Source organism: Chelonia mydas, chromosome 6 (assembly GCF_015237465.2).
Source record: "Chelonia mydas isolate rCheMyd1 chromosome 6, rCheMyd1.pri.v2, whole genome shotgun sequence".
NCBI lineage: Eukaryota > Metazoa > Chordata > Testudines > Cheloniidae > Chelonia > Chelonia mydas.
In genome coordinates this window covers 46,756,284-46,771,825 of record NC_051246.2, presented here as the reverse complement: position 1 = coordinate 46,771,825, position 15,542 = coordinate 46,756,284, and the positions used below count along the sequence as shown (strand labels likewise).

Sequence of the window (15,542 nt, the reverse complement as noted above, 5' to 3'; positions counted from 1 at the left end):
GCAGATGGGAGGATTGAGGAGGCGAGTAGCGGGGATCCCTGAGTAATGGCAAGGCTTTTTCACTGTGTAAAGTTAAAGTGGTAATAAAGCCATTTGCCAACACCCAGGAAGCCTTTGGCCACATTCAGCTGGCTTTTATATTGTAGGAATATGTGTTTTGGGGGTTAAAAACAGTTTCCAAATGACGATCCTTCAGTTAGTCTCTGCACCCAGAAGTAACTGCTAACCTGGTTCAAGGAGGAGCTGACATAGCCAGTGAGTTTATTTCTTGATTTAGTTGTTTTAGTCAAACCCGGTTTAAGTAAACGAGTCTGGCAGGGAATTCTGTGCAAGAAAGGTGATTAAACTACTGCCTTAATGCAGGCTGTCAATGACAAGCACTTTTCAAAAGGAGAGATTAGGCTTCAGGTTGGCACAGGTATCCCGGCTTTTTGTCTCTCTCTATACCGCATACACCAAACTCCCTGCCAAGCAGAGGAGAATCCATCTGGCAATTGAGCTACACCTGTTGCCTGTTCAGTTCCCTTGGGGAATGTTATTAGTGCTTTACAGTGAAAAGGGGAGAGGGTGTCACAAGGCAGGGGGGGAGAAGCAGCAGCAGGGTGAGGAGGTGAGAGGCGAGCCAGCTGCACAGCAGGTTGTAGTGGGGGGGTCTCATGGCAGGTGGGGAAAGGGTCTGGTGGGGCGGGGGAGGAGGCAAGCAGCAGGTGGGTGAGCGGCAGGCGGGTGCGGGAGGAGGTGAGGGGTGAGTCAGCGGCGGGTGGAGGTGGGGCCTGGGGCAGAGCAGAGGTGGAGTGTGGATGGAGCTGTGAGTGGAAGAGGCAGGACAAGGAGCTTGCCTCCCTCGGGAAGTTTCACCCACCACCCATGGCTCTGAATCACACTGGTGGGAAACTCTGTCTCTGTTCTGTGGCTAAGCAGAGGCCTTCTTTTAATATCATTGTCTTTCTGTCACTTGTCTGTGTCCCTGAATTCATTTTTTAAAGGAAATAAAGAATATGGACAGCAGAACATATGAGGCAAAAATCTTACAGCATGCTCTTTGTGTATACATCTTGAGAACACATTTTACAGAGCCCTACACCCGCATTTGAAATATGTCTGAGGACCAGATATACTCTTCATTTTGTAGAAAGTAAGACTGATATTCTAAGCCATCAATTCTCCTGGAATGTTTCTGTCATGAAAATCAATAATACAGACTTCAATCTACCAGTTGTAGGCAGGGCTTTGGGATTTATTCAGGGAAGGACAGTGTACCTTTTGCATTTTAAAATGAAAAGTATCCCTGCTTCTCCTCCTTTGTTCATTCCTTCTTACTTTCATTGGCACCAGTCCACATTTTAAAATACCTTGCAAGATTATGATCTCATTGACACTAGTACAAATCAGGATTAACTCATTTGACCTTAAAGTAGGGAAGTATTCTGGGATATATACCAGGGTAACTCAGCAGAATTTGACCTATTTTGCCTACTCTCTGCATTTTTAATGTGATTGGAATATGGGAATAACAGGAATAATCTTTTTAGAACTGAAATTCTTTATGGTGTACATTTTTAAATTAGTTTGGTGTGTTGTGTAGTCTTATTAGGTCCACAGTGTGTAGGAATCATGGTTCAGGTTATGCTCCTGCACCAAGAACTCCCATCACAGGTAGCAGTGGTGTGGGGGAACCAGGATCCATGGAGATACGTCTCCTCTCCACACTGGTGGGTCTGACAGTGAGGAGAATGAGCAGAGCTTTGGCTCCAGCTCCCATTTATCCTTGTGGTACAGCTATTCAGATAGAGCTAGTCAGAAATTTTCTGATGGGATATTTTTCTGCTCAAGAAACTCCCTGAAGAAGCACAGGAACAAATCTACACAGACATACCACTAGAGCCCCAACCAGGGGTATTCTATCTACTAACCGAGATCCATAAACCTGGGAATCCTGGACGCCCCATCATCTCAGGCATTGGCACCCTGACAGCAGGATTGGCTATGCAGACTCTTTCCTCAGGCCCTACACTCCCAGCACTCCCAGCTATCTTCGAGATACCACTGACTTCCTGAGGAAACTACAATCCATTGGTGATCTTTCAGAAAAGACCATCCTCGCCACTATGGATGTAGAAGCTCTCTACACCAACGTTCCACACAAAGATGGACTACAAGCCGTCAGGAACAGTATCCCTGATGATGTCGCTGCAAACCTGGTGGCTGAACTTTGTGACTTTGTCCTCACCCACAGTTGGGGACAATTTATACCTTCAAGTCAGTAGGACTGCTATGGGTACCCGCATGGCCCCACAGTATGCCAACATTTTTATGGCTGACTTAGAACAATGCTTCTTCAGCTCTCGTCCCCTAATGGCCCTACTCTATTTGCACTACATTGATGACATCTTCATCATCTTGACCCATGGGAGGGAGACCAGGATTTCAACAGTTTCCACCTTATCATCAACCTCAGCCTGGACCAGTCCACACAAGAGATCCACTTCCTAGAAACTACAGTGCAAATAAGTGATGGTCACATAAACACCACCCTATACCGGAAACCTACTGACTGCTATGCTTACCTACATGCCTCCAGCTTTCATCCAGACCACATCACACAATCCATTGTCTACAGCCAAACTCTGAGATACAACTGCATTTGCTCCAGTCCCCTCAGCCAGAGACAAACACCTACAGGATCTCTATCAAGCATTCTTAAAACTACAATACCCACCCAGTGAAGTGAGGAAACAGATTGACAGAGCCAGAGGGGTACCCAGAAGTCACCTACTACAGGACAGGCCCAACGAAGAAAGTAACAGAACACCACTAGCCATCACCTACAGCCCCCAACTAAAACCTCTCCAGTGCAACATCAGGGATCTACAACCTATCCTGAAGGACGATCCCTCACTTTCACAGACCTTGGGAGACAGGCCAGTCCTTGCTTACAGACAGCCCTCCCAACCTGAAGCAAATACTCACCAGCAATTACACACCACACAACAGAAACACTAACCCAGGAACCAATCCCTGCAACAGACCCTATTGCCAACTCTGTCCGCATATCTATTCAAGGGACACCCTCATAGCACCTAACCACATCACTCACACCATCAGAGACTCATTCACCTGCACATCTACCAATGTGATATATGCCATCATGTGCCAGCAATGCCCTTCTGCCATGTACATTGGCCAAACTGGACAGTCTCTATGTAAAAGAATAAATGGACACAAATCAGACGTCCAGAATTATAACATTCAAAAACCAGTAGGAGAACACTTGAACCTCCCTGGTCACTCAATAACAGACTTAAAAGTGGCAATCCTTCAACAAAAACTCTTCAAAAACAGACTCCAATGAGAAACTGCAGAACTGGAATTAATATGCAAACTGGACACCATCAAATTAGGCCTGAATAAAGCCTGGGAGTGGATGGGTCATTACAAAAATTAATTTCCCACTGCTGATGCTCACACCTTCTTGTCAACTGTTTGAAATGGGCCACCTTGATTACATTGGCCCCATTAGCACTACAAAAGTGATTTTTCCCCCTCCCTTGGTACTCACCCCTTCTTGTCAACTGTTGAGAATAGCCCACTTCCACCTTAATTGAATTGGCTCATGAGCACTGACCTCCCCACTTTGTAAGGCAATGTCCATCTTTTCATGTGCTGTGTATTTATGCCTGCCTCTGTATTTTTCCTTCTATGCATCTGATGAAGTGGGTTTTAGCCTATGAAAGCTTATGCCCAAATAAATTTGTTAGTCTCTAAGGTGACACAAGGACTCCTCTTTGTTTGTTTTTTTTCTGTCAGAGAATGCTGATTTCATCAAAATCAAAATGTTTCAAAGAGACAGCTTGTTTTGATGAAGTTGCAAAAAAAACAAAAACAAAAAAAACAGGCAGGGTTCCGGTGCAACCCTCCCTGGTTTCCTGCCAGCTGTCATGCCTTACTCTGTGACAGCCCAACCAATGGCCTACGAAGGGGCTCAGGATTCCAGGTTCCCAGTTCTTTGGCTGCTCATGTGGCAGGCCAACAGGGAGCCAAGAGCCTGGGAGCCCTGACTCTCAAATTCCTAAGCTCTTTGGCTCCTCATGAGCTGCGGTGGAGCAGGGTTCCTAGGGTTCTTTTGGAAACCTGCCTGGGTTCTTGGCAGCTCACTTACCTGGTTACTCCATAGATTGCCTGGCAGATGACCACAGACTAATGCTGCCCAGAGCCCTGTCATATCACCTGAAGGGCTGAAGTGAGCTGGGAGCTGTGGGTCTCTAATTTGTCATTTTTACAGTGTTTTCTGCTGTAGACCAGTTTTCAGTGAGACACTGGAGAAAACCTACCACTCAGAGTGCTATATTGAGAGTTTTGGACAGGTTTGAAAGCCTCACTATAACACAATGGCTCTGCAGCACAGGCACTGTTAGTTATACAGCAGTGGAGGAGTATAACCACCAGGCTTAGATAATACATGCCTTTGTTTTCTTGAGTTTAAATGAAATAAAAGTGAGAGATGTTATTTGGGACTTCCAAAATGCTGTAACACATGTAATTGCACTCAGAGTTATAGAATAATAGGGACAGAGAACTGTAGGGGTGGAAAAGACTTCAAAAAGCCATCAAATCCACCCCCTGCACTGAGGCAGGACCGAAATTTTGGTATTGAACAAAGCCACTGAGTGTGTAGATTCCAAGAAACATCAAAGGCTGTCAAGCTCATGAAAACAGGTTTCCAGCACATCTGCTTCTGGCTGTGTCTGAAAATACAATGAGAATAACCTTTCTCCTTGGCAGTTTTGGAATTTCAACTGTGGCCTTGGGTTGGAACTGGATTTAAGATGTATATGGACATTTGAGAACCCATTAGGTTCAGCACAAGAAATCAGCAATTGCTGGTCCAGGGCATCTCCTGCACCTCTTCTGACCAGAAGTATGAACAAATGAAAAGTTATCTAAATATCTTCAGCCTCTTAAAAGTTTGATGATTCAAGTTTGGTAAAAAGGCTTTGGGTATTTCTCACTTTAAGTGAGCTGATTTATCTATTTCTGTGTGGAAAGAAGAGGAGTGTGCATTCTTTTTCTGTGCCACTCCTAGTGAAGTACCTAATAAAGTAGAAGATTGATTGTAAGCTAGGAAAATCAGAGAAAAGACATATGCTGGAGATGCAACAATGGATGAGTGAAATTTATTGAAAGCTGCTCACCATGGAAAGTGTATGATGTAGACTGTGGGGGGTGGAAAAACCCAACAGGCATTAAGTCTCCTCATAAATTTGAACCACATTGGCTCAAATGCTTCTCTTTCCACACAGCATGGAATGGAGCAAAAACGATTGTTGGAATGTCAGTGATAGCGACCACATCAGAACCTATATAAATAGATGTGCAATCTTGGATGCTCTCTGTTTTTATAGAATAAAACCTGTGAAGCCCCTGTAAAGATTGGGGCTTCCTATTATGCAAGCACATATAAAGAAACAGTGTCTCCCCCAAAGAATTTGCAATCTTAAAACGTGACATATGAAATGACAAATATATGCTTTTTATGCATATGTACATTTGCAATTTTTAAAATTTATAAATAGACAAAGTAGGTGACAGCTGTGTCTATCTGTCCTTAAAACAATTATTTATTAGATGATTTCTTTTAGACAAAGGTAGGGAGCCTTGAAAGACAAAAGGACTACAGAAATAAATGAAAATGTCATTTGAGGGAAACACTTGGAGTGAATCTATAAAACACATTTTACTTCAGTCAATATGCTGATGGTCAGGACCGTATAAACTTCTGAACAATTTTGTATCTTGGAGACATTCCATGGCTAGGGTTTGGCAACTATTACTTTTTGCAGTGATGTTCAGCACTAGGGAAAGAACTTGAGTTTGTCTTTATCTGAAAAAAATATGCTTCAAGCAACAAAACACTTCTTTCTTCAATAAAAAAAAATATTGTTGCATTTCCCTGTTAGATTGATGTAGTGAATTATTCTTTAAGCATCCGCTAAGGGGAGTATGGTGCTGGACCAGCCTTTCTGGTTTCTATGACAACAGTGGGGAGTGGAGTCTTTCAAGCTAAGTGCTTGCTAAAGCAGGTGTCGGGTTGCACAGCTCTTCAGAAGCTCCTAGATTCTATGCAGCCGCGGAGTCTTTCCATTTCCCATTTGAAACCCCTTGACCCTCTCGAGCTCAGTGAGTGAATATTGTCAAGCTCCTATGAATGAAAATGGTTCACCATTCGGGGTCTATTCAGTCCTTTAGACAGCAAAAAGGTCAGTAGAAATATTTTTGTCTCTAGCATTGTGTGCTAAATTATTAGGTCTGCATGCCCTTGCAGTCTGATCTAATACAAGCACCAGTACACCAGCTGTTCCGGATACCGGAGCTATGTGCGATGCAGATGTGTTTAAACTCTTGCAGTAAGTTATAATGTTATCCATCAGTTTGGTCCCTGAAATGGCTACATTTTTTCTACCATTGCAAGACAAGTAACATTCTCTAGGATTATAATATCCACTGTATACTAAATATGGTTGTTTGGTTTATATTCTAAAAGGCATTCAAAGATTTTGATTTTAAGCAAATAACCTATGTCCTTTAAAAGATCCACATTGCAGTGGAGTGCAAGGAAAAATGTGCTTGGCATAGCTGCATTTCATTGTTACAGGATGTTGCTGTGAATGTATTTCATTGCAGCTGAATGGTATTTGCTTTTAAAAGGCTGAAGATCACAAGTAAGTAGCACCATAGACGTCATTTGCTACTTTACAAGCATGCTTTTACAATACCCGTGCTAATGCTGCATGATGTTTGACTATAGCACTGATCTAATACGTTTAGTTTTTCATGAAAACTTTGTTCAGTATTGAAACTGCTTCCTTAGTTCTATTCAGCTGTTATAATAAATACTCAATACTGTTTTATGGCTTTAAGTGAAAGTGACAAAGATTCTGTGGGGGTTTTTCCCTCCAGTTTTCTGCTGTTTTCTTTTATTTTGGTAATGTTGTTTTTATTTGTAGCCTATACAATACATTAGTAAAATCATGAATCAAGTACAAACCATACAGAAGAAGAAAATAACCATAGCTACTTTCAGCACTTTAGTCCCTCAAAACAAAAATACCTAACTTTGATCCTTGTCTGCTTTTGCACATCAAGAACATTGGAATCTTTGGCTACTGCCCAGTAAGACTCTTAATATATGTCTGTTAGCAACTGTGACTGAAATATTTATTAATCATTGTAATCTCCTGTTAACACGGTGCAATAAAGATCTAATAAATACATTAAAAGTTCATGGAAGGTGGGATTTTGTTTGCATGCTTTTTTTCCCCACCGTGATCACATTAGTATTTCGTAGGTAAGGAGGGATCAACATTTCCATTGTTAGAGTGGGTCCATTTGTGCTGCTACAGTTAGTACAACTCGGTCAGCATTTCTGTTCTACTACAAACTTTTATGTCCTGCAGTTCATTAATCCATACAATTTCAGTCTAGACTCTACTTTTATCATAAGTTTCAAGCATTCATCCTGGGAACAATTCCTATGTCCACCAAATTTTGTTTTAAAATGATCTGTTTGAGTGCACATCTGTGAGAGGAAACTGAAAAGTTTGATATTTGTACTCCAGTAATTCCAAAATAAATTTACCTGACCTTGTGATTTTGCACCCAGCCCCTCCTTTATGTGCTCTAACTGGTTTTGCTGTTCTGAATTGTAAAATGTCAAGTTCATTCCTTTTAAAAATGAGATATTACATAAGTACAGTAAATTGTTTTTCTTAAATGTCATATTTGTAAGCCCATGGACTGATGACAGCTGTGCAGCACATACACGGAGTTTATTGAATCTAACAGTTCCTTTTGAGCCATTACTTATGTCAGGTCAACGATTAATGAACTCGAGAATCCCTCCCAAGGTCCTAAGGGAACTATAGCATACTTTTCTTAAAACAATTGTTTAAAAATTAGCATAATTTCTTAGTTTCAGCATGGAATGTAATTACAGTAACAGAGCCACGAAGAACATTGTAGTAGATTCTGTATGCTTATAACATTTCCATAACTTCATAATGTATCAGCTCTGCTACAGTCTGTGGAATAAGCCACGTACTCAGAAACAGATTCTCATTTGGTCCTTATACTTTGTGCAAAATCTGAGTAAATTGACTTGCCACAATAGAGTCGTGTAAGTGAGATGGAGTGCTCTCAATAAGTCATGGAGCACGTATACCCATGGATACCATTGCCTGTGAAATACAGTAACACCCTTGGCCAAAAAGAAAAAAGCATGTCCCCTCCCTCCCCCCCCCCCAAAAAAAAAAAAAAAAAAAAAGAGATTGACTGAACAGTACAGAGTGCTAACTCACTCTGAGTTAGCTTTCCAAGTCCTGGATAGCAGTATTTTCTCTCATCCGAGTGCTTTTGGGGCCATTGGGAATGGCAGTAGACAGGATTGGTATAAAGGCCACAGGAAGAACAAAACAAAAAACACCTGCCCAAAAAACCAAACCAAATCACAGACAGAAAATTGAGTGCAAAATAATAATAAAAATAAATTCCAGTGATATTTAAGGGGTTAATGTACTAAAGAAATCTAGCACTGCACTTCTGTAGACAAGCATAGATTTCTCAACATGAAAAAGTCAGGATGTGATTTTTATTCAGACTTGTATATAAATTTGTCTTTGTATGTTTATCTTGATGCTGCCTTTACATATTATTTGTTTAACTGTAGGCAAAAAATGTGCCCTAAATTCTATTTTCTACAAAATCAGAGATAATCCTTGTAGAATGGCCAACTGCCCATCACAGCTGTGCTCTCTATACTTCAATTGCATTAAGAGCAAGCTACATTTGCGGGTGGGAGGAAGTTCCAGCAATTATTTCTTTGTGGACCCTCAATAGAGAGTTAAGATGTAGGTCAAAAAAAAAGAGGAATGTATCATATAAAAGCAATTTATAAGAATACACCTTTTTGTGGACCTAGCCTTATGGGGTAGCCTCAGGCGACACAATACTCGGACTGATTTAATGGAGAGAGGTTAACTTTTACAGTCCAACCTTCACTGGTTTGGAGAAAATTGTGTTTGTTTCCCCTAACTGTTTGGTTTATTACTCTGAGCTTTTTTGTTATGGCTGAGAGGATGAGTGGTGGTTTCTTCGGCTTTCTATAATTACATTCCTTTGCACAGCTTGAAAGGGAACATCCAAGTTCTCTGGCATGTTGCAGTGAAGCTCAGAAATCTAGGATCTCTCAAAAGTTAGAAAAAATACATTTTTATCTGTGGACTAGTGTTTTGGTTCCTTGCTCTGTTTTCTTTGGGTCTCCCACAGTATTCTTGCCAGCAAGTTAAAGAAGTATGGGCTGGATGAATGGACTATAAGGTGGATAGAAAGTTGGCTAGATTGTCTGGCTCAACGGGTAGTGATCAATGGCACCATGTCTAGTTGGCAGGTGGTATCAAGCGGAGTGCCCCAGGTGTCGGTCCTCAGGCTGGTTTTGTTCAATATCTTCATAAATGATCTGGAGGATGGTGTGGATTGCACCCTCAGCAAGTTTGCAGATGACACTAAACTGGGAGGAGAAGTAGATATGCTGAAGGGTAGGGATAGGATACAGAGGGACCTAGACAAATTAGAGGATTGGGCCAAAAGAAATCTGATGAGGTTCAAGAAGGACAAGTGCAGAGTCCTGCACTTAGGACGGAAGAATCCCATGCACCGCTACAGACTAGGGACCGAATGGCTAGGCAGCAGTTCTGCAGAAAAGGACGCAGGGATTACACTGGATGAGAAGCTGGATATGCATCAGTGTGCCCTTGTTGCCAAGAAGGCCAATGGCATTTTGGGATGTATATGTAGGGGCATTGCCAGCAGATCGAGGGACGTGATCGTTCCCCTCTATTCGACATTGGTGAGGCCTCATCTGGAGTACTGTGTCCAGTTTTGGGCCCCACACTACAAGAAGGATGTGGAAAAATTGGAAAGAGTCCAGCGGAGGGCAACAAAAATGATTAGGGGACTGGAACACATGACTTATGAGGAGAGGCTGAGGGAACTGGGATTATTTAGTCTGTGGAAGAGAAGAATGAGGGGGTTTGATAGCTGCTTTCAACTACCTGAAAGGTGGTTCCAAAGAGGATGGATCTAGACTGTTCTCAGTGCTAGCGGATGGCAGAACAAGGAGTAATGGTCTCAAGTTGCAGTGGGGGAGGTTTACGTTGGATATTAGGAAAAACTTTTTCACTAGGAGGGTGGTGAAATACTGGAATGCGTTACCTAGGGAGGTGGTGGAATCTCCTTCCTTTGAGGTTTTTAAGGTCAGGCTTGACAAAGCCCTGGCTGGGATGATTTAGTTGGGGATTGGTCCTGCTTTGAGCAGGGGGTTGGACTAGATGACCTCCTGAGGTCCCTTCCAACCCTGATATTCTATGATTCTATGACAATGGGTCTAGAACAGGAGGCTGGCAGTAGAATATCCAAGCATGGCTTGGTCCTGCCCTCTGTCCAAAGCCAAGCATATATACAGTGAATACTCACAAGTTTCAAAAGTTGCGCATCATTACATTATCACCTGAGTGGTTAAAAAAAAAATCTATTCTAAAGCCATGCAGAGGTTCATGGAATGGATGTTTCATTTCCCCTTGCCTTGTCTGACTGCAAATGACTGAAATTATCCCTGTCAAAAAGAACAATAGTCCTAAAGTTAGACTAATCCAGGTCCACAGCATGGTGGTGCATTAGATCAGTTGAGCCATCTGGACTGTCCTTTTGTCACTATTTTTAATCTGCATTGTGCCACAAGGCACAGATGCATTGTCATAGAGAAATTCAGTAACATTCCCAAAGGTTTACATTTTTCTATCTCTTATTATTATTTAACACTGAATTGTTTATCTACTTACATGTGTCAGATGGGATTTAACCTTTGATTACTTGCATAAGAATTGTCAGAAGAGAAGGAGAGGAATGCCTTGTTTGCTGGTTGATTTTGGGCCATTTTTTGCTTACTGAGGTTTTGGATTTAGTTAGAGAATTCTGACCTGTGAAATGCACTCATGACCTTCTTGAGTGATTAAGGCCAGTAAAGAGGTTTGGGGCTTTTTATTGCTGTGGATTGTTAAAATCTTCCTCGGATATGGTGAGCCATAAGCCATAATCTCTTTGGCAGGATACTAAGAAAATGGTGACAGAACAATTCCATTTACACTTAGCTGAAAGATATCAATGGTATTCTTATCATCTAATATCAGAATAGGGTATGGAAGGAGTGTTATTCTGCTAGTGATGGGCATGGGGCAAGGGGCAAGTCTCAGTGCTGACTTGTATTGCATGTACTTGCTGTTTTTCATAGCTTGAGAGATCCAAACACTGCATCAGATATTATTTATTTGTTTACAGTAGTGCCTAATGGATCCAAGCAGGTTAGGCACTGTACATATGTATAGTAAGAGAGTCCCTGCCCCCAAAGAACTTAAAATTAATGTAAAACCAGACATAACAGGTGGGTGAAACAAACCTTGGGCAAAGGTGCAGAAGGGAGAATGAAGTAAAAATAACATGAGCATTTTTTTCATGACTAGCTAGCTGTGCAATTTGTAAAAGTAGATGTTATATTTAGGTTCCGACACCATGCTCATGTCAGAAGCATATGAGTGCCTGACCTAAATGACAACTGGATATTGTTCATTTACATGCATGATGTGGTGGGATTTTTTCACCTTCTTCTGAAAAAGGTGGTACTGGTCTGAATGGATTGTTGGTCTGATATGGTGTAGCCTGGGATGCTGCTATTGACTGGCATTGCTCTTTTCAGTATTAGCAGCACTACTTTCTAACTGCAGACTTTGGGACTCACTCCCTATGGCAACATACAATATAAAGTGTGTTTATTCTATTTAGCTTTTGACTGGCTGGCTTCCAATAAATATTTCATTAATTTTAGTTCCAAGTGCAAACTTCTGAGCACCCCAAACTTTAAAAATATCTGGATACAACGTCAAATTTTGTTTCTGGAACTATCTGTGTAATAGGCAGAACCAAGACACTGGACTCAAACAACCAAAAATGTTGGCATTGTTCAGACGTGTGGTTTGATTGGGACTCATCTCTGGAGGACGTATAATTATACTTCCTTCCTTCCTTCCCGGGAATGTTGATATGTTTCATTAATCAATGTTTGTAAAGTACTTTGAGATACTCAGATGAAAGCTGTTATATAATAGTGCACAGTATTACATATTTTGTAAATATGAGATCTAAAAACCTGGAGCCTGTTCTAAAAGCTAATTTTATTCAACACAGACTTGCCATTCTAAATGGCATTTTACAAAGATCATATTTTTGTTTCAGTTTTGGAAGCTAACGAGGAGCAGAGATATTGCTGAAATGATTAAAAGGTGCAACTATATCATAGTTTTATGAATGTCACATTTCATTTTCCTACATGCTATTTCTCACAAAGGCTACAATAATGTCAAAAAGGAAACAATAGTTTCTCAAAAATAATGCAGAACTAGTGGAAGAGTTGTCAGGCCCCATTCCTTTCACCTGCACATGTGTTAAAGTCTCAATGCCATTCTCAGGGTCTATAAGCTTTACTAAACTATGTATGGTTATAGCAATGAAAGTAGCCCTGAACACACACCTTTTAAAATGTTTTTTCTGTGCTCACTCAGCATGCAGTATTTTAAAGATACAACATAGTAAATGTTAGCATTTAAAATTATATGCCATGAAATTGAAAGGCAAAGCCCACATTTTTAAAGAGCTACATACATACTTAGTTGCAGGTCCATGTAAATCCCTTAATGTGCACCCAGATTGTGTAACCAAAGGTGTTAGACCATAATGAATTTTTAAATAATTATCAAATTAAAATAGGTTACAATTTCAATGAAATATAGCATTTGTAGTTAATATATGTACAATAATTAAGCCTATATTTCCTGATTTGCATATGTGTTCGGAAAACATTGAGATCTAGAAACCTATTGCATGCTGGAGAATTGTTTTGTCACAGTTCAGTGTTGGTTTGCCTTCTAAATACATTTGGGTACAGATGTCAACTTGGTGATTGCTCAAGATAATGACGTGCCTTGGTATTGGTTTATTACCTTCTAATTGTTGTGCAGCTTCAGTTAATTCAGTCTCAAACATTGTACTTGTGACTAGCCTTGTCAAAATTTTCTGGGGGAGATTGCAAAGAAAAAAATCTGGAGTGTGATAAGCCAAAATAATTCTGGGATTTCCTTCACAATTGTCATGTTCCCTATTGATGTAGTCTCTAAGGATTAACTATAAGAGTATACCCACCCAAATGCCCTGTGCTAGTTGTGCCCACAGGAGCTAACACGTTGCACCCAGACACACAGCAAGACTCAGTAAGCCCATGTAAGCACAATTCTTAGTGTTACACGTGCAAATGCAGTCTTTTTGGCAGCCAACGGGTGCCAAACATTTGCAGGCACACCCACTCTCCTTTTAAGAACATGGAGGGACAATTTTTCAGAGGATAGGAGCAATTGCTGAAATTCTTTCCACCACCTGACAGAAAGAACAAAGATAAGGTATTGAGAGAAGCTTATTTTTTACTTTGTTTTTAAAGGCTATGAAAATCACACAGATGCCTGATAACTCAGAATGACCATTGCTGACTGTCTTGTAGTATTGTTCTGAGGGGAGCCTAACATCCACGAGCTGGCTATAAGATATGCATTAAAACACCTTGCCTATCCATCATCGTTCTCAGCAGGGTAATATAAACAGACACACCACTTGTGGTCACTTAGATCTATTTGGGAGACATTACTCTAAGTCTTACAAGTAGCCAGTGGTTGCTACTTATGGATGTTCCGTCTTGGTAACAGAGTAAAAGAGGGATGAGACAAAGTATATTTTTAATAAAAAAAATGTGTCACTTTTCCATCTATTTAAGAGAAGAATGATACATGAATGGAAAAAGCAGCTGTGTCACTAATATAAACTCCATGTGCCCCCCACAACAAATTTGTAATAGCACTAAGTATTTCTGTTCAGATGTATTTCTTGCCAACAAAACCATCAGGAAGAAGAAAAATCTCAGGACTGACTGAATGTATTTTATGAGTTCAGCAGCTAGGAAAAGATTTCCGTGTTTATCAAAAATCATCTTAATCATTTGCACCAAGAGCCTGCCCTCTAGGTAATGTAACTACTTGGGATTTTCAGAAAATGTGGCCAATTACGTTACAAAATATTTAATGGTAACAATAATTTAATAAATATATTGTGATGGCAGGGAGGCCAAGTGTTTGCTGTGCAATCTAAAGTCTTTTTTGTTATATTGGAGTCTGACCCAAAGCCCACTGAAATCAATGGGAGACTCTTTATTCACTTCCATGTGCATTAGAATCCAAAATGTCTCATTGTATGTGGTATAAGCAATGTTCAGATTGATCTTTTTCTAAATCCATGTTAAAACCAGTTCAGGTGTGCCTGTTAAAAAACCCTGTTTATGTACTGTGGATTAACCTAGAAGAGTTGTGCTAACTTTTTAAAAGACGCTAAAGTACACAGAAGTGTTTCTCAGCATCTCTGAACCTCTCTGCATGTGAGTACATGCTCGCTGTTCCCCTGGGATCAGATTCTGAGCCCTTCCTCACCTTGGTGAGCACTTACACAAGCAGGTTCACTGACGTTAGTAACTGCTTGTCAGTATTACTACAGGGGTCACAATTTGGCCCTCAGTAAATGCTTAGATCTTTAAGATCTTCTGTTTGAGTCAGCTTCCACATACAGACATGGGGAAGATGTGAATGTTCATGTTCCATCCCTAGGGGGCAGAGTGGGATTTTTCAGTCTATACAAAAGTAAAATCTGTTGCCAAGAAAGAGGTTTCATTTTCCTCCTGGATTAGGATTAATCTCTAAAATTTCAGGACATTAACAGTCTGAAGAGCCTTCCTGTCCAGCACCTTCAGAAATTACATCCTTAGAGCATGCTGGGATTGTGGCTTTTAAAAGTGTGCAGGCCAAGAGAACATAATTTTGTTGCTGATTTACTTGTCTTGTTGGATTTGCATACAGTGTCCTGTGCTGACAGCTCAAAGACAATGCATACATGAAAGAAACTGCAAATCAACTATTCACACTTCAAAATTCAGAAGTCTAATTGCTAATCAGTTTAATGTTGCAGATAATAACTTTGGCATGCTTTTGGGGATAGAAAATAAATGAAAAGGTTAGTTAGTGAATAAAATGGAACATATCTGGTTTTACAGATTTAGGATTGTATTGTAGGTCCTTACATTTTAATCCTAACTGACAAGTTTTCTTGTTAAATGTCTTACAACTTCTATAATTCTTATCTGAGATGGTCTGGATTTTAAATGCCTTTTAGTTGTCAGTGCCCAAATGTACATCAATCGCCTCCTTTCCTTTCCCAGATATAAACAAAATCTGCTTAATATCTGTTCATGGGACGACTGGCTGGATCTAGGAATGGGTAATGGATTCAGACCCTTACAGCTCTAAGTCATTGTTTCAAACCTAGCCCAGTGACTGAAAATTACTATC

The 15,542-nt window shown here is 40.6% G+C and overlaps 1 protein-coding gene across 4 annotated transcripts in view; it reads left to right on the top strand.

The window, feature by feature from the left end:
- Positions 1–15,542, top strand: part of ANO3 (anoctamin 3) — a 369,380-nt gene that overhangs the window by 141,921 nt on the left and 211,917 nt on the right. The window contains exon 1 of one of the 4 annotated variants that reach the window (XM_043548423.1): positions 6,063–6,257. The exons of the other annotated variants lie outside the window; for them this stretch is intronic. Within the exon in view, the coding sequence (XP_043404358.1) occupies positions 6,206–6,257 (52 nt within the window). The 5' untranslated portion in view covers positions 6,063–6,205. Of the gene's footprint in view, positions 1–6,062; positions 6,258–15,542 lie in introns of those variants that run through there. 4 annotated transcript variants of the gene reach the window in all.